The 25,631-nt window shown below is 41.4% G+C and overlaps 1 protein-coding gene across 2 annotated transcripts in view; it reads right to left on the bottom strand.

The window, feature by feature from the left end:
* Positions 1-25,631, bottom strand: part of LOC117829080 (collagen alpha-1(XVIII) chain-like) — an 87,362-nt gene that overhangs the window by 35,226 nt on the left and 26,505 nt on the right. For both annotated transcript variants that reach the window (XM_034706619.1, XM_034706620.1), the window contains exon 3: positions 87-502. In XM_034706619.1, the coding sequence (XP_034562510.1) occupies positions 87-502 (416 nt within the window). The remainder of the gene's footprint in view (positions 1-86; positions 503-25,631) is intronic.

Consider the following 25,631-nt stretch of genomic DNA (forward strand, 5'->3'; position numbering starts at 1 on the left):
AGTAAAAAGTTGATGAGACACTCCTGTGTGTGACTCTAGCTGTGGTGACTTCTCTTGGTGGCATTAACTGGAGGCTTTAAACTCACCTCGGCCCCCTGCACAGTCAGAGTGAACCTCGCCCATCTCCCCGTCAGGTCTCCCATCTTAAAGGAAGCTGCTTCCTGCGTCCCTCTCGTCCCCGGCTCGGTGTAGTACAGCATGACTCTCTGGGAACCATCCTCCACCTCGGACAATGCGATCCCCAGGTGTACAATCTTTTGGTAAGCATCCGTGATGGCGAACAGCACCCCACCTTGGCGCGTGGTCGCTTTAGCCGTGACCGTGATGGCGAAGTCGTGGTAGAACGGGTCGGGGATGAAGGATTTAGTGAGGCGGCCCACGTTGGCATCCGGGCCGAAGCTGTAGGCGGGGTAACCCTCAAATCCTGTGACGAAGGAGACGGAGGGAGGGAGGGGGACGCCGATCAACTCGGTGAGGTCCAAGGCTCCTGAGGAACCCCGATCTGAAGAAAGCAAACACAGAGGTGGAAACCATGTTAGTGCATGGGAAAGGAAAATAAATATAGCCGACAACCACACGAGAAGCAGAGTGCGTAAGTATTTCAAACTCAAATAAACTGAGCTTTGTAAGTCTTCAAACAGAGAGGTCTGAGGAAACTGATCCCATCCCCATGGAAACATGAAGGCAATGTTTAAATCCAACTTCACTGGTGCAAATCTGACATCTCCTAGTTTGTAACTACGACTGCAAATAGTTATTTCATCTTAGTCACTAACATTGATCTTTCAATGATGTATGATGCAAAGAACCTGCAGCCAGATCTCCATTTATGCATTATATTTTTAAAGTGAGAATTATTTTGTATTATAGAAATAACAACAGATGTAATGCCATGTATAGAAACTGTACATCCTGATTGTCCTACAAAGCCTTTAGTCTTACTTGTAATTTGAAAATTCTCTTGCTTTGCAGACGACTCACTTAAATATCCGACAAACCCTCTTTCGTAAAACTCCATGAAGAATGAGACCCTTTAAAAACATCAATGAATACACCTGTGTTAGGAGCAACGGGTGGTTTCCATCCAGACCAAACATAACCAAGCCGCCATGTGCACTGTGCTGTGTGCTCATGTTTGATGTGTACTTGAAGCTGACAGGGTACACAATCTATAGAGAGGAAGGAGGGGGCCCGGCTCATCTCTGCTTAAGGGCCCCTGAGTGGGTTGATCCAGCTGTGGGTCAGAGGGCTCATATGCTATCCTGGAAATTAAAGCATTCCACACTGCAGACGGTGTGCGAGCAGTGAGGGGTCATTTTAGCTTCAATTCTGGACCTCAGAAGCAATGTACAACCATGGAAATTATCTGTTGTATGAAAAAATTGGAGAGGCTAGCGAAAGGAAGTCAGACAAATATGCTGAACTGGTGGAGGAGTGCCAAAGAAGGGGTTGGCATGCTCAGTGTATGCCCATCGAAGTAGGAGGGAGGGGCTTTGCAGGAAGATCGTTGTGCAAAGCTTACAGTCTCATGGGCATCACTGGGGCAAGCAAGATACAAGCCACCGGCAGGGCCTCTGAGGCTGCTGAAAAGGCATCCAGATGGCTGTGGACCACCAGGGACAAGCCGTGGTCTAATGCTTCTTGGACACAGGCTGGGAACTGATCACTCTCGGTCGGGTCACCTTGGTGAGGGGGTATGAAGTTGAAAGACCCGAAACCCCTGTGACCCCAGGTACTATCACTGATGATGTGTCCAAATGCATCACAAGATGTATGTAAATATCATGTTGTATGAAAGAAAATAAGTCAAGAATTCCTCCTGATTTCCATCACAACTTTTCCTTAAGAAGCCGTCTTTGAGGTTCCAACCATCCTTGCTTCTGTCTTTGTAATTTAAAGTTAGTCAGATACGATCAAGACTCTGCAAGAAGTGGTCACAGCCATTGGTTTTAAAAGTAAAGCCATTACAGGAGTGCCTATTCCAGCCAGCAGGGGGCAGCAAGTTAAAACCAGGTGGGAAAATCATCTTACCTGACATTACATTTGTGTATTACTTCAGAAAACATATTTCTAGGATTGTTGTGTCTCAGTGTGTCTTCTTCAATGTAGTATGGTGTTAATGCTGTGCATTAAGGTCCCAATTGGAGTCAACTATAAAGCAGGGTATGCTTCAGGGTGGGTCTACTTGTGATTGACAAGCCACCGCCAAAGCAAACCAAGTTAACCAAAGTAGAGAAACAACCGTCTATCAAAATATAATCCCCTCTCCTTCCATAAACCAACATGGCGGCAGCGGTAATGCCAAACCAACGCTTCAAGGGTGGTTCACAAACCAAATATGTGGCTCTTTCCACGTTTTATATACAGTCTGTGTGTGTGACGCATGAAGTGTACCAAGACGTTGAAAATGGGCCGCCTTGTTTCTGTGAGTTCAGCTGATTCATGTTTGCCTGCTCCCTGCTCCCTGTCCTCCAGTCAGACTGATACAAACATAACTCCATGACCAGATGAATCCCAAACAGCATGAGCTCTTATTGTCTCCCGGAAAGACACACAAGTACTCTGTGAACACCTACCCAGCTTCCACAGCATCTCCTCTAAGTCAGACACACATACACAGTCCCCTCTACACCTGGTTCTCCTTAGTGGACAGACCCCTGGAAACAATCCTCTGTTCAGTGAGAGTGTATGGGCAGCAGGGTACAGAGAGGCTGGGCATCTGGAAGGCATTAGGTTAAACTAATACACACGTGCTGCGCAGTGGCAGCTCCTGTTAATTAGGCTTATGGCTTGGCATGTGAGTGTGTGTATGTGTGTGTGAGAAGGCGCAAAAAGACAAAAAGACGGGGAAAAAACAGACCGAGATGGAAGTGTAAACTTATAGACTTCAATGACTGCAGTGTGTGTGTCTGTGTGTGGCCAGTTAGGCTCCCAGGGACAGGGGCACACTTCCCCTCCATGCATTAATTGGATTAAGACCCCTACAGACTGCGGCAATTAAGGAATAACAGAGATGTGCAAGCCATACCGCTCTGAGTGCAGCAGAACACCAGGCTGTAGCTGCAACCGAGCTGGGGTGTGTTTTTCTTAGAGCTGCTTCTGCCCTTGGAATTAAATCTTTAATGGTTTAAGATATAATTAATAATGGATGTCACACAACTGGATCTAGAACTGCTTTGCAAATCCCACACTGTGTGATCCTGATGTTGTGTTCTGGGTTGTTTTTCATAAAAATCTCTGCTCATGTTGACACGGCAAAACAAGAGCAGAGCAGCTGCAATGCATCTACGCAGGATGCACACATCAGAGATAAGTTAGTGTTGTGGTGACAGTTGCATCGTACCACCCATGAAATGTATGACTGTGTGGCTTGGGTGGAAATTAAAGGGACATTTCTTGTAGTTTTTGTGCAGATGTCTGATCAGCTTTTATGGTACATGTAGTCAATTAAAGCAATAAAGTCCTCAGTGCATGCCAAACTGACAGAGTAGTGTAAATGTGCCTACAATGCCTGCAAGTCCCAGAGTGCTCTGAGCTCAAGCATCCCCAGCCTTGAATTTCTAATGTTGTTATCTTTAGCCCTTTTTAGTTGCCTGTTCAAGATGGGACAGTTACACTCCTGTTACATCTCATGTAATGTCATGTGTAACATTCCACTGCAGAGCACTCATTGGGGGGAAATAACTGAGGCAAAACTGTGAGTGTCTGGTGTGTGTCTATGTGATCTTCTCTCATGCAAAGACAGGATGAGGATGGAGCTTTGTTGCTGCACTGTTGCGGACACGCAATATATAAAAGGGCTTTTGTGTTTAATACATACAGCTGAATTTCAGAGTCAGCCATAACCCTGTAAAATGTGTCAGTATCTTTCACATCCTTGGTACTTGTATTTTGGGATCTTCTTTGCTGCTGTTGGAAGCTTAGCTAAGTCGCAATTCAAGCAGAATTCAAGCTTGGGGCATCTGTAGTCTTGTGCAGGGGTTCCCAATGTGTGGGTCGGGACCCCCTGGGGGGTCTTGAGACATAAATGGGGGGGGGTCATGAGATGTCTTCAACAATGTTTTTTTTTTTTTAAGTGATCTAAAAATAGTACATTATACCCATTATAGTAAAGAATACAACAAAAAGAGTAGCTAACCTTGAAATAAAACCTTGCAAATAGAAAATGTAATGAGTTTTGTTTTCTGTCTTTCTTTTTGTTTAGGGTTAGTGAACAGTTCATTATCAAATGCATCAGTCGCAGTGGGTTCATAAAGGCACAGGAAACATGCTCATATAGGTGGGCAAATTTTCTGTAGACCAGCGTAATGAAGCCACATTTAATCACTTTGAGGGACAGTGGGGGTCGCAAGTCTTTACCACCTATATTTTGGGGGTCGCAAGCTAAAAAGTTTGGGAACCCCTGGCCTAGTGGTCTAAGAGTGCCCCATATGCAGAGGATATACTCCTTGTCGCAGAGGTCACTTGTTCGACTCCTGGCCACATTTGCTACATGTCTTCCCCCTCTCTTTACTCCCCACGTTTCCTGTCTCTTCTCAGCTGCTCTACCAATAAAGGCAAAAATAGCCCAAAAATAAAACTAAAAACAAAAAAAAAGTCAAGCTAAATAAGCCTGCAGTTCTCTCAGGTTGCTACTACATGAAATAATGGGAGTGGGGCAAGAAGAACAACAGGTTTTTCAGCTCTACCAAGCTTACTCCAACGCAAAAATGCTGAGTTATTAAGCAGAACAGATGTAAACCAGAGAGACAGGTAGGGCAGCAAACTAGCTTGATTTGTTACCCCTTAGCTATCTTTGACTGTCTTCCCTAACTCATGTTTCTAAAGGCTTGGTTTTCCTCTTGTAGAAGCCATTTTAACTTAAGTTGAGGATTATTACCTGCTGAATTTTGGTTATGGGTGGGGCCAGCAATTATATAGGGCAGGCGGCACAGGTGTGTGTAAACTGATTACTTTGTTTGGGTTAGTTGGAGCGTCATGATGATGTTTCTTGACCGTGAATTTAAGCCTGTTTTGAGTTGTTTTTTGTGATAGAATATGGAAAGTAGAAGTAGACTGATTATTTTTTATGAATGACGGTGGACACACGTCAGGACTAAAGAGCAGCTCCAACTAGCCAAGTGACATTTTTAAACTGAATCAAGAAATCTGCTACTTCACCTCTGTCACACAAACATGCAAGGCCTGCATTTTCTAAAAGTGTTCTGCAGTGAGAGCTCTGTTTGGGTGTGGGTTTGGTATTTTCACCAGAGTAGAGCCAAACTCTGGATGTGATTATGAATCAACACCCTTTGAATGGTGGAAGACTTCAGAACACTGAAGCACTGAACTCTTTTGGAGGACGCTTTTGCCAAATAAGTGCATGTTTACATTTAATTCTTCTTCTTTTATCGTCTTCATAAAGTCAAAGTCGTAAAATATAATAGGCTTTTCAAGTGTTTATTCAGTATAAAGACTTCCTTATGCTCGTCTTGACTTGCGCTCATTGTCATTAAAGTGACGGAGTGAAATCTAAGCAGAGTTATTTCTCTGATTTCACTTTGACCCATTTCTGATTTCAGAGAAGTCTGGATACAGGACTCTTTGATTGGTTCCCTGGCAGTGTTGCCGGTAGTCACAGAGTTCACTCACTCTATTTCTTTTTAATGTTGTCATCGGTAAACTCCAGCCAGAGTCTTTCAGCCAACAACCCCATAGCTCAGCCAGTCACTTTGCTCCTTTTTTGCCCCAAAGTGACTTCACTGCAGATGTTCAGAGACTGCACAGCTGGACACATCACCATGGACACTGAAACACACTCTCTGAACCTTGCCTAGGTTCCCATGATGCAACAGGGACACACGAGAGCTTTGCCGACTCGCTGTCTGTCCTGTGTCATGCATCATCCCAAAACACAGATTTGTTGCCATGCATTAAAGCATCTTAAGGATGATTTGAATAATGATTGTGATGAAAATGTTAGATATTCTGCTCCAAGTCAGAGTCAGCTGTGAGAAAGTCGTGAGTTATTCGGGTCAGGGTGTGACTCTTCCGTGGAGTCAAACTTGGCTGAGGCCAGCAGCACCTGCTCTGGAACAGGGTGAGAGAAAGAAAGCAGAGAAGAATAAGAAGAAGGAGGCTCCAGAGATACAGTGCATGTTCTGTAAGTACTGTTAATAACTTCAAGGTGGAAGAAGAAGGATTAGAAGCTGCCAGGTGATTCAGTGTTAAAGTCCCAACGGAGTAGCTTTGGCGTTTGTAAGAGGAACTCCTTTTTTCTTGGGAAGAGGATGTTTGACAACTGACCAGTAAAACACAAGCAGATGAGTCTTATTTGTACTTCAATGAAGAAAGATTAAACTATCATCACCCAGAGGACAGAATCCAGAAATGACGTGAGATGGTTTTTAAATAGTCGCTGAGAACTGACCAAGCTGCTGGATTCAAAGACTTGAGATTGAAGGTCCGAAGAGGTCGATGCGTCCACTGACAGCAGCTTCAGCCTCAGCAGACAGTGTTCAAACGGGCATGACCGCATTGCAGGAAAGTAAGTCATTATCAGGTGGAAGCAAACAGCATGTGAGGCTGTGTTTGTCAGTGTTTCTGTTTACATGGTATCTAGTGTTTGCATGCCTGCTCTTTTTTCCAAGCGCGCAACAGTCGATCCAAACACTGCTGCCTCCGCTCTGCAGGGCTGTTTTCTTAAATGGGTCAGTGTGTTTACAGAGTGTGTGTGTCTGACTGAGAAAGTCCCTGGGTGAAGCAAAATCCAGATGATGATTATGAGGAGCAGAGAGTGCACTTCTCCACTCTTTCCTAATCACTACTTGAAAGAAGATTGAATTAGCATTCCCTCTACTTTTTTCAAATAAGATGAAGATCTTCTTACTTTGTAATCCCCAAAGTAAAAGGTACTACACAGTAAACATAGTTCTCAGAAAGGATCAGTTTGCATTGTTTCCTCCTCTATCCCTCTTTCCAACCTCAACTCGTCGAGGCTGATGTGTGTCTAACATGAGTCTGGTCCTGCTCGAGGTTTCTACCTATTAACCCTCCTGTTATGTTGCGGGTCAAATTGACCCTTTTTAAAGTCTATTTTAGGCAATATATGCATACAAATCTGGGCAGCATGCGACAGAAGAGGTGTCTCGAGTTAATTTATCAACATCACTTCATAAAAAATTCAAAATGTAAAATAAAATAAAGAAAAATCTATGTCATTTAAAACTATTGTATTTATATTTAGGTCTTTCTAATGTACATTAAAAAAGTTTTAACATGAATTTTAATGTAAAACGAGTGAGTTATCCTCATTGAACCATGATCTGTGAGAATTAAAGAACACCAATGGACCAAATCTTGACTTAAATGGTTAGTAATGGAGTTAAAAATTAGATTTAAAAAAATATGTATTGGGATTTTTTGGGGTTCTGACAATTTTGGATAATTGAATATGCCCCAGGTCAAATTGACCCAGGAACATTATTGCTGTTCCAGAGAAACAAACATAACAGGAGGGTTGAAGGAAGTTTGTCCTTGCCACTGTAACTTGCTAAATGCTGCAAAGGGCTCTGCTCATGGTGGATTAAGATGAGATCTGACTGAGTCCTGTTTGTAAGATGGGACTGGATCTTATCCTGTCTTGATGTTGGGTCTTTGTTAATAATATAACATAGAGTACGGTCTAGACCTGCTCTGTTTGTAGAAGAGTCTTGAGATAACATTTGTTGTGAATTGACGCTATATAAAAAAATGATTGATTGATTGATTGATTGATTGATTGATTAGTTGATTGATTGATTGATTGATTGATTGATTGATTGATTGATTGATTGATTGATTGATTGATTGATTGATTGATTGATTGATTGATTGATTAAGTTTCCTCAATTTCAAGCCTATCTGTGTCAAAGTTGGGCCAACCTCTTATCGTATACAAGCTGTATTTGACACAATGACAGTTAAGGATTTCGAGGTGACACCTGGGGTGGCCAATCAGAGTTCAAAGGGGGGGCATGCCACCCCTAGCTACCTCTTTGGTTCTACCCCTGACTACAAGTCATTGGATGTTGGAACTTGCTGCAAAGTCTACTTTCCACATTCCTTGCTGTAGCTTGAGGCGTTTTGGTCCACACTAGTAACGTTTCCTGACTAATCAAAATATGAAAACAGATTACAGACTTGTGCGTTCAGGCTGGTTGCTTCTGGTCTACAGTATGTATACTAGACGGAACTTGGACTTTACACAGGTGATTTAAAGTTCAGAGTTTCTGACAGACAATGCAGAGCTTTCCATATTTTGGATACATTATAGGGAGCATGGATCCTTGTTGAATTTTCAATCAGCACCATGTCAAACAGAATCAGTTGTTCTGTTGGAGGACTAAGGCATGGTATATGTATAAGTTCAGGTTTAGGGTTTGAATGAGAGCTGTTTTATTCAGACTTGGCTAAGATGTAAAGATACATTATTGAGGCGATATCAGAGGGAAAGAGAAAATAAGAAAGGTCATAATAACGTGGTGATGATGGACGCAGCATTTGGACCGCTCTAAAGGTTGCTGGCCAAAGTCCCTCAGCTGTCAGTCAGTCCACAGCAGTTCCTGTAATGAGCTGTCACATCTAATAGGAGACCGAGTGAATGGAATCTAATCAGCCGCAATCATCTGTAACTCCACATCACAGATACTCAGATAGGAACATGCTCTGCAACGACTCCACCTCTCCAACTCTTACAAACATTCACAGAGCTCTAAGGATCCAGAACGAATCCTTCCAAACCGTATACCAGTGTTTAGAGACATCAAACCTCAGTGTTACACACAGCAAAACCCTCTGTGGCTGCGGTCACACCACATCTTACAAACACACTGTTCTCTCTCCCACGGCTCGCCTCACTGTGGAAGCATTTTCAGCCTTTCAATCAAACATCTGTAAGCTTCACTGACTCTGAAGATCTTAACTTATACAAAAACACACATGCCAAAAAACGTGGATATTGCAATCTGAGTGAATTATCAGGATAATCTGAACAAAGACGTGGAACACTGATTCTGTTGTGATGGGAACTTGTTCATTTCTTGCAACACATCACACCATCTTGCCAGCTGAGTTTGAAACACTGAACATTTCAGTGTCCCTGATGCACGATCATGGGAATGCACCTGCTACTAATTGCATTACCAGGCAACAACAACTTGTTTTCGACAAACATACAAACCCGACCGAACTTCATGTGAATCTGATTATTCCTAACGGCTGTTTTGATGGAGGATGATAAATCTGAGGGTACTTTCACACCTGTAGATCATTTGCTTTGTTCTGATTGTGATGATAAAATGAATCACTGTTGATTTGTTCCCCTGGGTCTTTTTTGGATTCCCACTATGTTTAAAAACAGGTCAAAGCTCCAAGATGCCAACTAATATCAGCTGGTTAAGACACAAACAGACTGAGTCATGGGTTGATTTGGAGCAGAGAGGGATGTACTCCCTCATCCACATTTGGGTTGGACAGATGTATTCGTCAAATATTGGACACCACTCACAAAAATACGGGAGTTTACAAACATGTGAGTCAGTGTGTGAAGGTATGACACCAGCTTGGCGAAAGTGGAGGTTCCAGTGATGAGAGGGACAAATTACCCAGGATTGACGAGGTGGACAAAATTGTTTGAATGAAACCATCTGTTAAATCAGCAGATGTTGTCGAGTCCTGTGATGTTGCTACTCTTCTGCTGATGTTGAATTGGATGGAGACGGTGAGTACTGTTAGCCTTTTGGTATTTGTATGCTAACTACCGCACCTACTACTGGAGTATGACGAGTCAAGAAGCTATTTGTTGTGGTTGATTGCATTCTCACTGAAAACAAACAGCTGCAGTGTTCAATTGGAAGCAGACCGAGACCTCCTCTTCAACATGATCTCTGCTCTCTTGTTTGTTCTGCATCAGAGAGGGATTCTGTGTTCACATATGGTACCAGTCAAAAGATTGGACACACCTTCTCATTCAATGTTTTATTTATTTTAATTATTTACAACACTGTAGATTAATACTGAATACATCAGGACTATGAAAGAACACATGTGGAATTATTTAATTAACAAAAAAGTGTTAAACAAAACAAAATATGTTTTATATTTTAGATTCTGTAAAGTAGCTTTGAGCTCTTAATGTGTTTGAGACCATCAGTTGTGTTGTTCAGAGGTAGGGTAAGCACACCATGGATTGCACTATTTTACTACTGTTGTGATCCAGATTATTTCATAGTTTTGATGTCTTCAGTATTAATCTACAATGTTGAAAATAATTAAAATAAATAAAAATAATTAATGAGAAGGTCTGTCCAAACTTTTGACTGGTACTATATGTCCAAACAACCTGGACCAATGAGGGAAAAGACACCTTGTTTAAGAATAACTTCTCCAGGTGTGAGAGTATCCCTAAATAATTATTTTTTTCATTTCTTGATTTTTTTTTCCCATTTTTATTTGTTTTGTTTTTTTACATTTCATTATTCATTTATTTGTTTATTTTCCTGCAACCTTACCCCAGATAAGTGGAAGTAAATGGATAGATGGATTTATTTTACATCCATAGTTTAATTCATTTATCTGCTTATTTATCTATCTATCTATCTAACTAACTAACTAACTAACTAACTAACTAACTAACTAACTAACTAACTAACTAACTAACTAACTAACTAACTAACTAACTAACTAACTAACTAACTATCTATCTATCTATCTAACTAACTAACTAACTAACTAACTAACTAACTGTCTGTCTGTCTGTCTGTCTGTCTGTCTGTCTGTCTATCTATCTATCTATCTATCTATCTATCTATCTATCTATCTATCTATCTATCTATCTATCTATCTATCTATCTATCTATCTATCTACTGTATCTATCTATCTATATATTGATGTTTTTATTTATTTATTTATCTACTTATTTATTTGTCTTTATATATATTTATTTATCTATATATTTATACATTTATTTATCTACTATTTATTTATTTATTTATCTATATATTTATGTATTTATTTATTCAATTATTTATATTTTTCTTCACTTCTCTTTCTTCTATCTGTAGTTTTTTTAAAGTTTGGTCCTCTTTCTTGAACTGTCTCCTTGTATTGTCTTGGCTGCTTTAAGCTTAATGTTTAGAGTTCTTTTATCATACTGCCACACTTTTTGCACTAAGTAAACTCTGTTTATAAAAACAGTTATTCTATGTATTTAAAGGTGACATATCATGCAAAATTGACTTTTTAATGGTTCTTTACCTGAAATATGTGTCCCTGGCATGTCTACAAACCCCCCAAGAATGAAAAAAATCCATTCTGCCCCTGTTCTGATTTCTCCACCTTTCTATAAATGTGTGTGAAACGAGCCGTTTCAGACTTCCGTGTTTTTGTTACGTAACAACAATATCCGGTCTGTCACGGAGTCAGAGCTCGGAGCTTGTTCAGCCCATAGACTGTATAAAATAATACTGAATCCCTCCCCCGTTTTTCATTACCTGCACAAATATGTGCCAACAAGGAGCTTAGGAGGGAGGCATGCTAGTTGTAGGCTTTCTTAATAAACGCAAAGGTCGGTTTTACTCCCCACGTCTGCAGATTTGAAGATATAGTGGATGATTTTTATTTGTCATGGATAAGTGCTAGCGCTAATTAGCATAGCCACATAGCTATATGTTCATAGCTGTAGCTGTAGCTGTAGCTGTGTACCAAGACACACGTCGACATACTGACAAATAAAACAACAAGAAACACTAAATCTGTGACCAATCCTTCATAAAAGGTCCTGCTGCCTTTCTGGCAGAGGTCGGTTTTACTCCCCACGTCTGCAGATTTGAAGATCTAGTGGATGATTTATCATGGATAAGTGCTAGCGCTAGTTAGCATAGCCACATAGCTACATGTTCGTAGCTGTGTACCAAGACACACGTCTACATACTGATAAATAAAACAACAAGAAACACAAAATCTGTGACCAATCGTTCAGAAAGGTCCTGCTACAGGCGCCTCTCCGTCAGGATCAGATTCAGTGGGTTGAAGTAACGCGATCTCTGAGCAGCCGTGTATATTCAGCCAACATGTAAACATTAGATCAACGTGCTGGAGAGCCGAGGCACATCCACTTCCGGAGGGGGCGTGGTCAGAGGGAAAACAGAGTGTTCTGATGAGGAATGAAGAAAAGGACTTTTCAGGCATGCCAAAATCTGATTTCAAAGTGTTTTTTTGAGCATAAACTTTAAATACATGTTTTTGGGACCTCTTAGACCAATATATATTGATGAAAAAAGCGTGATATGTCCCCTTTAAGGAAGTTATTATCCATGAAGTTAAAGTGCTTAAACAAACAAAATTAGATTCAATAGAAGAAGTTTTGATGCAGATAAGTGAGTTTTCCTCTGTGTGTTTAAATGATGAATGTAAATACATAATACAACTGAACTACTTCACTCTTTAAACTCTACAGCTCCAGCTTCACACTCTCCCTCTGGGCCCCCGTAGACAAAACAGGACACCTCACACCCTTTCATTCAGCGTTTGACTGACAGCCCAGAGGTGATGTCAGCCGTGTGTTTCAGCTCCAAGCAGGAAGTTCTAAGTCAATTGCAAAGACCACACAGCCTGAGTGTTTAACAGGAGTTTGCACACAAGCCTGTGTGTGTGTGTGTGACCAGGTGAGTCTGCAGGCCTCCTGTTTGGCACAAAGCTGCTCTGTCAGCACCGGGCCAAAGTGGAGCATGGGTATTTAGAAGAGGAGAGCAGATTTAGGTGTTAACGCTCCCGCTGTGATCAAAGACTCAGAGTGCTGAGCTCAGCGATGAACGGGTGCTGTTCAGGGTGATGTCAGATACAGAGGCTCGTTTTTACAAACTTGAATAAAAGAGATTTAATTCGTAGAGAAGAATTTAACTCCAGCACTTCCATAATGAAGAGTTTTTATACTCTGTGGGCGTCCATGTTTAAAACTTTCCCTCACAATTAAAGTATGAGACAGAGATGTGATAACTATAGCTTAGGAATGTGGCCGTCATGTCTACATAGAAAGCTAAGACACATACATTTCAGGAATGAGGTAGCACCTGCACATGAAGGAATGCGTCAGTCAGTCTGAAATAAGAGCCAGAAGCCGGTGTAGGAAACAGTCTGACACACTAAATGTCTCAAAGTCAGCAAGCTACCAGATTTCCCCAATTTACTGCAGCTTTGCAGAGCCCTTTTCTCATCCCAAACAGACAGTTTGTGGTTGATATTGCATCAATTTTATTGATCCCAGAGGGCGATGACAGATTACATGGTGTTGCAAGCACCTTACTGCTGCAACGGAGCCGGATGAGTCACACATGGGGGACAAATCTCTCAGGATGATTTGTATGGGAAAGTCTTTCCTGCTGTTGGAAGGGTTCTAGTGGTAGCCATGCAGAATGACAGATGTGGGACTTTTGAAACCAGTGTTTATACCAGAAAGATTCACAGATCACTCATGTAGTGGCAGATCTGGTGATTTTTTAATTATAAGTGAAAGAAACCTCAACTGTGTGGATCATGAAGCTGCTTTTCCCCAGTATGAAAAGCTTCTTCAGAGGCTGCTGTCTTAAAAAAGCAACTTTATTTAAATGGGGTGATGCATGCAAGCTAATTCATGCAGGCAACTTGACCTGCACTGACTTCACATTTCTCATGCATCACTTTCTCAATCAATCAATCTTTATTTGTATAGCGCCAAATCACAACAAACGTTGTCTCAAGACGCTTTTACAAACATAGGAAGTCTAGACCACTCTATGTCAAATTAATAACAGAGACCCAACACCAAGACAGGTTAAGACTCATTCTTACCCCACCTTAATCCACCATGAGCATTGCACATTGCAGTATTTAGCAAGTTAAAGCAGTGAGGAAAAACTTCCTGTTAACAGGCAGAAACCTCCAGCAGAACCAGACTCATGTTAGACACACATCTGCCTCGACCGAATCACCTGACAAACGGATCCTCCCAACTTGGCATCCTATTTAACCTGACAGATTTCCAGTATCTCTGCAGTATCGTTGCCTCCGTCTTCCTGTCCCTGCAAGCTCTGGTTGTAGAAATTAAGACTTTACTTCATCCCTCCTTAGGTTTCTGTTTGCAAATTCAAAGTGTAAAGAGTGACGAAGCTGGAGCCGGGATTTCAAACACAAATAATGCTCTTCTACTGCTGCCATTCCAATTGAGTCGAGGCAGATGTCTTTCTAAAATCTGGTCCTGCTGGAGGTTTCTGCCTGTTAAAGGAAGTTTGTCCTTGCCACCGTAACTTGCTAAATGCTGCAAATGGCTCTGCTCATGGTGGATTAAGATGAGATCAGACTGTAATATGGGACTGAACCTTATCCTGACTTGATGTTGGGTCTTTGTTAATAATAGAACATAGAGTACAGTCTAGACCTGCTATGTTTGTAAAAGGGTCTTGAGATAACGTTTGCTGGGATTTGGCGCCATGTAAATAAAGATTGATTGATACTGCTGCAATAGACATTTCAAAACTATTAAAACTTGAGTTTTATCCCAATATTTGGATACTCTGCTAAATGTTGCTGCAGATAGTAGAGTTCTCCTTACATGGCTGGAGTTGAAAGCAAAGCATTGAAAGAAAACATGTCTCTTCTTAGTAACTGATCTATTTACAAACCTTCAAGTGTTCATTAGAACTCCTTTATACCAAAAGACAGTCTCTATGAAGACCATTGACAGTCTTTAAACTAAAACCAGCTGCAGTTTTGATGTCAGGAGCTGGAGTTTTAAAATCCTCAGCTTCAAAATAGAGCTCTGAATTTGCCCTGGATGCACAGACCGAAGGACGCGCAGTTACAATGAAAGCCTTCATATGCTGAGAAATGCAAATAGATATCTGGAGCTGCCATGTCGGGTTTCCAGAGCGGGAAGTTAAACCCAGTGCAACTTTTAATGTACAGCAGGCATACAAAAGGAGCTTGTTCTCCTGTTGGTAAAATGTTAGAGTCATCAGGAGCTAACTTAATGTGCTGAGATGGTTCCTTTGAAGAGAGTCTGCCATGACCTTTGCAAGAGAGTTTAATCCACGCAGAAAATTCAACCATACAATAAAGTACACTATCAAATGTTTGTTTTTACTGTGTTATCGAGTGCAGACATATGGCGGCAGAGTGGAAGGACATTTTCCTCAATGAGGACATCAACACAGCACAACACAGCTGATTACCCCATGAAAAAGAAACAGCTTTAACAGATATTTAATTCCCAACAGCTTGTGAGATGAACCAGATGGTTTACAGGAACCTGAATGTGCTATTTCAAACATCATCATTTTCTCTGCTGGACTAAGGCCAAGCATATTTCCACAGGTGTTCTGCTTCAGATTTGAATTCAACTCTCTCTTCCTTTTTCTGTAATTTGTCAGCAAGTTCTGTTTGATCAGTCTTATCAGGACGATCAGGAAAACACAAACATGCAGCTTTAATTTGAGCAGCTAATCAGTCTCCTTTTGGACGCGGCGTGAGAGGATTTTTGGGGTATTTCCTACTTAAATTTAATGAGATCATTCGGCTTGTTGCATGCCATGATTATCAGTAGATGTGCTCCGAAGTCTTCTTATACAGCTGCAAAAAAAGCAGCTATGTGGAGCAAGATATACAGAAAAATACACGATGTAATAATTTAGCGTTACCACCAATCACTCATGTTACTCAACCAATCAGTTCTCCATCACATGTTTCACTTTTGGCTCAGTGGCCCTGCTCTACAAAGTCTCAGTGCTAACACTGACTCAACCAAAACTCTGTTCGTGTCCCCGGTTCACCCCCGTTCACAGATTTCCTGTCAGTGCTGCGAAAAAAAAAAAAAAAAAAAGTGGTGAGTTCAGCATTGTGCTTGGGGCTGATTATTCAAGCACAAGCAATTAGTTCCCAGGGTGAAAATAAATAAATACGAGAAAGTGCAATTACTTTGTCGGGGGCAGAGAAACGGATCCCAAACATTAAGTGTTTTTGGGGAAATTCCACAGTAGCCAAAGCAGGAGAAATAAAACATGATCCTGCAGGGAGGAAATGATAAGCTGGGTTCAGAGGCTACCGCTAAGTGGCTTTGGTTATAAATGGAGAGAGTCAAATCACCAGTTAATCTTCAAAACTCAAGTATTCAGATGCACTTGCAATATATTTTCCTCCAATGGAAACGACAGTGTTGCATGATTAGTTAAAGGCACACACTTGACAACCAATCTCATGCAGAACAACCACCTTCCAGTTCTTCTGAATCCCATCTTTGCCCTAATTTTCAATTTAAGACCTGCCTTAGAACTAAATAGGATCACCATATTACAGATGAGATCAAATCTGCCCCACCTTCTGCTGTTCCTGTTCACAAAATACAACTGAAGCAGCCAATCTGTCAAGTTCTCCTCCAACAAATGACTCCCTGTACCCACCACAGCTAAATGAGGTAGTGCACTATATCATTCTTACTGATGCCAGCCGCAGTATGGAAACCCCCAAGTAAGAAAAGTGAGACAAGTGAGAAGATGGGATTTATGACTATGCAGATGCATGCCTTGTTGTTGACTGTTTGAGAAGTTTGGTGATCTCAGCTTTATATCTCCATTCTGCCAATGAGGCAGTTTTATTGGCTCTGTGCTCTCTGGATTCAATGAAGATGGTTGGAATCAGCAACTCTAATACTCTTTAAAGAAATGATTTGCATGAGTTGTTAATTGTGGTTATGACAGAGCTGGTGCCTAAAGTTAAACAGATATAGAAGCCTGGTATTGTTGTCCTGTCGCTTTGAGAAGTGCAGGGTTTGCACTGAGGTAGAGTCTTTGAGACGAAGATCCTGCTAACGAAGATGAAGCTCATAATATGCAAGTCAAAGTTCATGGATTACTGATAATGCTGCCAATTTATAGGGAACCTGCAAGCTTGACTGAAAGTGAACATCTTCCCTGTGAGGTTGCACCAATTATGCACAACTACGACCATGCAAAGGTCCCCTGAAGGCTCGATTCTTTAACAATCTCACCAAAGAATAATGTGATTCTGTGCTACATGTGCTGCAAACAGTGCTTCAAGTACTGTACACTTTTGGGTCAAACAAATATCATGTTACCAAGCCTTGCATGCACAGTTTTCTGCAACATTTATTCAGTTAAAACCTTTTATTTTTGCAAATGTTCCCCTTTAAAAAATGGATTCTGATTAAGAGGGTGGCCCTCTATCAGCTAGACAACACCAACCAACTTAGTTATCGAAACCCTCACCGATATGGTATAAAGTCTCAGGTAGAGATCTAAAGAGTTGACATTCATGATCAATTAAAGGCACAGTGTGTAGAAATGGAAATACCTAGCGATACGATTGAAACACTTTCTTGCCCACCCCTCCAGTTGGTGAAGCGATGGTGGCCTTTGAGGACAAGAAGCTCCTGTGAAGCATAATGAGTATGATCCTCCATTTGTCAAGCTTTTACCATCAAAACAATCTTTCAATGGAAATTATTTAATGCAGGACAACCATTCTCTTCTCAACCTATACCAACCAAACTCAAAAACGCACGTTACAAGTTTGTCCATTTAGTGCTACTGTAGAAATGGTGGCCTCTGTGGAAGGGGACCGGTTCCCTATGTAGATATAAAAGGCTCATAATTGACAAAAAAACAAACAATATTTACATTCAGTTGATACATAGTACTTTAAAAACACTAGCTATCAACTATCATGTCCACCAGTTCTACCCTGTTCTGCTAAATGCTGCTGATTACTCCACACTGCACCTTTAACACAAATTCAGCAAAAGGAGTGTGTCAAAACGGTTCAAAGTGGAGACTCCTGCAAGCTGTAAAAGTATTCTGAGAAAAGAGAGACCTCCTGAGAGACCCAAGAACACAATGGAAGGATTATATATCCCATATGACCTGGCAATACCTCAAGATCACCCATGAAGAGCAGACGACGTGACTGTGGAGACATGCCCCTGGGAAAACCCAGCCTAAGTGAATTTGGAGTAAAAAAAAAGTCATGGATGAACTGGTACTGATGCACATATGAAGCATCTTTATGGTCCTGTTTTTTGCATATTTCCTTCATCAGTGGTGTGCTGGCCTAACTAAACTACAATCACATGGCTGCAGTGGAAAAAAGTCCAAAGAGATGGTATCTTCAGAGGCTGTTGTGATTTATGTACAACCAGGATTTAGTAGCTTGGACAGAGTTTAGAAATTGTGACAGCAACCTTCACTGTTTGGATTTCCCCTAACTGAAGCAAGTGAGCTTAACTTCTGGACGTTAACAGGATTAAGGAACCATTAGTCACTGAACAGGGTTTGTGGGGATCTCTTTGGACATTACATTCATCATTTTGAAAGCCAAGTTTCTCCAAAATGAGTTAATTGTACTTCCCTCTTTAAGCTAAAGTTTTTCTATCCTTGAAGATTTTCTGCATGTGCCAAAGCAGACCATACAAGACGGATACTGCTACAATAACTTCATTACAACATTGAAAATTTGCCTGGTGCCACTTTTTAAAAACGTCTTTCATTCCATGTACCTCTCACACTGAATTACACATGCACACACACAAGGGGCCTTATGTGTGACAGGTAAAGTGAGGTCTGGACCAGGGTGAAAGAGGCTGAGCGGTAAGCAGAGCGCATTCTTGTGTCCCATCCAACATTCGTCTTAGGGAGTAAGGTTGACTGTCTCTCAGTGAGGCGAAGCAGCTTCTCCTCACACGGTGGTCTTACACACTACTGTCTGTTTAATGTATGAAAATGTATACAGTGGAAAGCCATAACATATATATACATTTACTCATGGTGTTGATGCACTCTTTGATCCAATTTCTACATCTGTAAGAGTACACACTTGCAGTTTTGTGAAAAATGCAAACACTTTACAGACGATGTGATAAGTTATACGGCAAATGGACGCATTAAGACGAAAACACCGGGTGTAAATTCAATATACACTGAGAGTAAAGATGTTCAAGGATCTGTATTTATCATTCTGACATATGGAATATTATCCATGACCATGCGAGAATGTTTTACAAGAGCAGTACAAGTCTGCCAGGGAAGACTAGCTGAAGCCTTGGGGTTTGACGGCAGCATTGCTGTAGGTTTCACAAGGGGTTAAAGGTCGCCCAGTGACTCCAGCAGAGCGTGGAAGAGGAGCACATAATGACTTCCTAATGACAACAGTGTAAGTGTAGCATCCAGGAGGATTGGGTTCATCGCAGGTCAGGACTGAGTAAGCGCTTAGCGTCGTGATTCATGTCCGTGTTTAACTGTTCTAAAATACTCAAGTTGTAAACATGGCTGGACCGACTGTTTGGGATTTCTTCAGAGCAGGCCGGACATTTCCTGTTACAAATAACTCATAAATAACTTTGTTTCTCTTCTGCTGCTTCTTAATTTTTCAGAATTAAATAACTCAGAATTAAAGTATTCTCCTTCGCGTTTACATGGAAATAGTAATTCCGAATTGAGGTTTACATGGAAACACATTTAATCGTCTTTATTCAATTCCGCTTAAGGTCTGGGAGTTGGGAAGGGTTCTGATTGGACAGGGGCAGGCATGAAGAAAACAGACTCTAGTTCCTGCTTCTTTTATTTTCGGTTACAACATGGAAGACCACACAATAAGTACAACTTTGGCTTTGATTTTGATTATAGTTTTGAATAAGCAGCTGGACACAAACATACTGCTTCACTTTCGTCAGCTGAGGAGGAGAAGAGAGATAGACGATCGGAGAAGGCAGGCGGAAGACAGTACTTTGGCGAATCAAAGCCAATGGTTAGTGCAACGGCTGCTCTACCTCAGCCCACTGCCACCAGTGGCGGTTCTAGACCAATTTTACTGGGGGGGCCAGGCTGGGGCCAAGGGTGTTGTCAGAGGGACACATTCAACCCTGACAAAAGAGACTGAGAAGGGGGAGGACCGGCTGAGAACAAACTGGCAAAACATTAGTGCATCCCTTTATACTAGACATATTTACTACTGTGTACTAGATCAAAATGCAGACTGACAGCAGCTGTTTGGCTGTTTACACTCAACATGAGTCCCTTAGCGCTCTAAGGGACTGGAACCAAGTGCCACACACGTGTTCTGCCTGTAACATCGGCGCGATACCAAAGCTTTTTTTATTGTATAATATCTGTTTGGTGTGGAGGGGGGGGGGCACAGGGGGGTCCAGGTTCAGTTTTACAAGGGCACTGGACCCTGTTTGCCCCACTTACATCCACTGCCACTGACTGTCACATCCCGCTTGCAAGGCCAGACAGCAGTGGATGAAAGTGCAAAGCAAGGAATAATAAATGAATAGTCCCGGCTCGAGTCCAACGCTTGCTTCGGGTGGCCATCCTGGAATATGTGCCTGCTAGCGTGGAATATGTGCGTCATCGCGACAGGACAAGGGAATGAGCATGCGCAGAATGACCGGAATTAATTCAAAGCGGAATGAATGTATTCATGATGTAGGAATTATTCAATTTGGATTTAAAATCAGAATAAACCAGACACTTACTTTGGATTTAAGTTTAACTCAAAATGGTCATTTTCATTCAGAATTAGGTGTTTACAAGGTCATTTTTAATATTTTTTAAGAGGATTTAATTTTTATTCTGAATTAAAGAGGAATTAAAAGTCTCATGTTAACGTAGACATATAACCACTCCAGCAGAGACATGAGGACCTGAAGGCGGACTGAAGGCTGCTGAAGCTAGGTCTGCTAGTGGTAGACCCAACAACAAGGAAGCTAGTCACCCTGGAACATCCCTCGCTCTCTGAGGTAAACTTATGTTTTTGTAAATGAGGTTGGGTTTATTCTTGCTTTAATATCGGGGCCTAAGTATAAAACACAAATGTTTAGCTCTGGGGATCCGTTTTATTTCGTGGCAGAAAGAAGCACTTTGAAAAATGGTGCCAATTATTTTTCAGATTCGATGACAAAAAGTGTTTGTCTCCACCGCAGTGAGTCTACAGAGAGCAATAAAAGAATGGTCATTTTCATTCAGAATAAGGTGTTTACAAGGTCATTTTTAAACTTTTTTAAGAGGATTTAATTTTTATTCTGAATTAAAGAGGAATTAAAAGTCTCATGCAAACGTAGCCATTATGTTTCATTTGGAATAATGTCTCTTTGCTGAATCTTAAAAACAATAACTCAGATGAACACTGGCCTACTCCTTGCTACAGAAATCCAAGCTGTCCTCGCAGCTTTAGAGTTGCTTTACTTTGGGTCTGGACTGGGTATTAAAAGCTCTGGAGTGTGCCCATATAAGCCAACACTGGACAGGTCTGGGGTCACTGATAAGGGTCTTTCTTCTCCGTGCCTTTACAAGCTGGCAGACTGCAGAACGCCAAAGGCCAAATAGTTTAGTCGGTTAGGTCAGTGGAGCCAAGTATTCCTCCTGTCTGTCTCACCTGAAACACACATATACAGAAACACTGCTCCCACTGAGTCCTTATCTTCCATCGTAATATGGCGCACCAGGTTGGCACAGCCAGCGAGGAAACAGTACAACCTTTGTAGGACGGAATATTTGCCATGTTTTTTCTTAATTTCCCACTTAAAGCCCCTCAGGTCATTTTTCAGCAAAAATATTTGACTTACATGAAGTTCATTGGTGCATGTTTCTGCTACTGAAACACAAAAAGGGTTACATTTCTTTTCTTACTTACTGTTTGGATATACAGTGGAAACAAAGAAAAATATCTGTATCACTACAGAGCCAGCTTGTCCTCAAAGTATGCCCAAACTTCCTGTACTTATTCTGCTTTAAGGATAAACATTATGCAACTCACATTCGGATACGATTTGGTACACATGAAAACAGATGGTCTGATTAGACAAAGAAAGAATAAGAGAGGAGATCTAATGTTTCTAAAAAGTCGTCATGCCAAATTTGAAAGAGTTTAATCAAATAAACATCAATACGCAAAAATCCTGGAATCACTTGGACTAGAACAGGGGTTCCCAAAGTGAGGGTCGGGACCCCCTGGGGGGTCATGAGATGTTTTCCAGAGCGATTTTTTAAAAGTCATCTAAAAAAAGTACATTTTACCCATTATAGTATATAACATCGATAAAAATAGCAGCTAATCTTGAAATAAAACCTTGAAAATAGAAAATGTAATGAGTTTTCTGCCTTTCTTTTTGCCAGATGACTCCTAAGTTTAGGGTTAGTGAACAGTGAATAATCAAAAGCATCAGCAGCAGCAGGTTAATTCATAAAAGCACAGGAAACACAGACACATGCTCATATATGTAGGCAAATTTTCTGCAGACCAGCTAAATGAAGCCACATTAAATCACTTTGAGGGACAGTGGGGGTCGCAAGTCTTTGGCATCTATATTTTGGGAGTCGTGGGCTGAGAAGTTTGGGAACCCCTGGTCTAAGCGCGCTCCATGTACAGAGGCTATAGTCCTTGTCGCTGCGGTCGCTAGTTCAACTCCCATCCTTGACTATTTCCTGCATGTCTTCCCCCACTCTCTGCTCCCCACATTTCCTGCCTCTCTTCAGCTGTCCTATCAATAAAGGTGAAAAATGCCCAAAGTATAAATAAAGCCACATTAAATCACTTTGAGGGACAGTGGGGGTCGCAAGTCTTTGGCACCTATATTTTGGGAGTCAAGGGCCAAAAAGTGTGGGAACCCCTGGACTAGAATATCCACTTTACCCTCCTAAGAGTTCACTGCTTTGGTACTTTAGTGACTCTTAAGGATAGAAAGCACTCAAAAGAACCTTGAATGACACTGCCTTTGGTTTAAGACACACGGGTCAAGTGGCAAAACCTCAGAATAGCACTTAACACCACACTGACAGCAGTAAACACGGTCACAAAAGGTCTTGCAAAAATCCAAATTATTCCATCCTCAAGTCTTCACCTCTCTTCGCCATTTAAAAATTCTACCATACTAATTGATGTGAAATGGTGTTGAAAGAGTGTTAGAAAGGAATCATCCCTCACTCTTCCTTCAAGGTAATTAAAGCAACAAGAGGCCGGCGGTAAAAGCGGATGTCCACAGGGGTCAGATGTCATGGGGCTTCGTGTAAACGGCACGTTGTTTCGGCTTACCCCTCGCTGTGTTTAACCAGCTGTAGAAACTGAACTCTGACCAAACTGTCAGAGGGATCACTGGCTGACTAAAAAACAAAGTTTGTCTGTTCTTGGCAGCTTGCCGCCATCAGGTCCAGCCTTCAGGAGACCTTTGGAGAGAGGCCTCTTTCTTACTTAATTGAGGAGAAGGTGAGACATGAATTGATGGCTTCTCAACGGCGAAGGATGTGATGATTTGAGGATAAGGTGACAGAGACAGAGAGATAATGTAAGCAAAGACAGAAGCAATCGATAATGAGTTGAAAGAAGCAGGATTGAGCAAAGCTTCTTTCCTACTTAATCAACAAAACAACTGCAGCCCTTTGACGCAGCTCTGGATTGTCAAGAATCCTTCCAGGAGCAGGGAAGGAATGGAAAAGTGCTGACTGCCTGAGTGAGAAAGAAAGAGACCAAGACAAGCAAATGAAAAAAGACAGAAATGAGCGAGAAATGCTCTAACCATAACGAATGTGCTGAGGTGCAGCTGAGGGATCGACATCTGCAACCGAACATCACAGTGTGACCTTTTCATCTTCATCTATAGCAGCTCCTCAAGCCATAAAGAGATCCCTTAAGATCCCCCCTCCCCTCTTTTCCAGTGATGAATGCCAAAGCTTTGCTAGCAGGCAGAGGTTTGGCATGTTTGCATTCATCACATAGGAGATACTCGTGTAGCTTATCCAAACTGTTCCTACAGAGGGGGGGCGGAGGGGTGGAGGGGTGGAGCAGTCTGAGTGATACCATCTGCTCTGGCTCCGCAGCGTGACTTGTTTGCTGGAGTTTAAAGAGCGGGACCTCGGCCAATCCACTTGCAGTCCCGGCCGTTCGTTGACTCAAGTGTTGCTTCAATGGCACCGCGGGACTGTCGCTGTTTAAAGAGTCTTAGAGGGCTGACTCAGATGAGAATGACCTGCATGACCTCAGCTCTTTGTCATATTTCAAGTCTTTATTTCAATCATGTTAATGCAGTAGACAATTATAGAGCTGTAGAGCAGCAACCTCTGTCAGGAGGTGATCGTAAAAAGGTCATTGTAAGCCATAAAGACAAGAAGAAGTGAGCTTGTTTTCTTGTGGCTTGCTAAACACCGCCATGTAGTGAGGTCATTTTTTTAGTCTAGTCTTAGCTTTTGCACAAAGAAGCAGAATATATGTGGAAAATAATGTACATCCAAAGAGAAGGCCCTTTTCTGGTTTGTTGAAGTTGCAAACCTGGAGTCAAAAATGAAGTCAATGCAGAAGTGTCCACTTGGGGCTGGCTCCAAAGCCCTATTAAGATCCATGTTAAAACGCCATTTTTTTTAACAGCTAAATTAAACATGTTTAGAGCCTGGTGCCAAAAAAATGGTTATGGTCTGAATCTGTATTTTCATCCGTTTTGAGCCAAGAGTTACTGAGGGCTTTGCTGGTGTCTTGGGACTAACGAATGTATGCTGAGTCAGCATTTCCAATATAGAAGCTGCCGTCATTGGGCTTCAGAAGCCTCACGAGAAACCAATGGGTGACATCACTGAGACTACGTCCACGTTTTATTAAGTCCATGGTCTTGATATGACAATGCCAAAGGAAGAAATGGTTTACTCGCTCTGGTGTTGACAAGCTCAACAAGTCTTCACAGGATTGGTCCTGACTTATTTTTATCCTCCCCTCAATTTCTATTCTTATTTCTTCTTGTTTGATTCCGTCTCTATTTTTTTCTCTCTCTCTCTCTCTCTCTTTCTCTCTCTCTCTCTCTCTCTCTCTCTCTTTGTAAACCTCAGTGGTTGACATAACCGAACCATAATCACATCATGTCTACCTGTCACTACTGAACCATTTTTAATACTGCCTATAATTACCACTATTTAAACCATTTGTAACATTTGTACATATCTTAAATTTATGAATTTGTATTCTATCTTTATTTATCTATTTTATTTTTACTTATTTTATTTCACTTATTGAAACTTATTCTTGATTGGACTTATGTCTGGGGTGCTGCAACAACCGAATTCCCCCCCAGGGATCAATAAAGTAATATCTTATCTTATCTTATCTTATCTTAACTTAACTTAACTTAACTTAACTTAACTTAACTTAACTTAACTTAACTTAACTTAACTTAACTTAACCTAACATAACTTAACTTAACTTGATGCTGATGACAGTCCATGAGTCCAGCTTTAAGCAAGCATTCCATTTTACAAAAACTACGGTCAAGCTCTGAACCTTGACATAACTTACGCTGTGATTTTGCACCATGTGAATAAAGATCAATTTCAACTGAACAGGAAAACCACCTGTTAGCTTTAGACTCACTCATCCTCATTTGGCTAAAAAGAAGTTCTTGCTGGGAAACTAACTTCTCATCCCCAAACCCTAAACCAAAAATCTCTGAGCAAATCATGCCAGTCTTCTTCTACCCCACTGTCTCAGAGAGATTTGGTCAATTAGTTGCTTAATTGGGTCAAAATGAACTCCAGGTTCACCCTGAAGAGGAAATGATCCCAATCCTTGACCCCAGTGTCCTTCAACAACTGGA

The sequence above is a fragment of the Notolabrus celidotus genome, chromosome 17 (genome assembly GCF_009762535.1).
Source record: "Notolabrus celidotus isolate fNotCel1 chromosome 17, fNotCel1.pri, whole genome shotgun sequence".
In the NCBI taxonomy this organism is placed as follows: domain Eukaryota; kingdom Metazoa; phylum Chordata; class Actinopteri; order Labriformes; family Labridae; genus Notolabrus; species Notolabrus celidotus.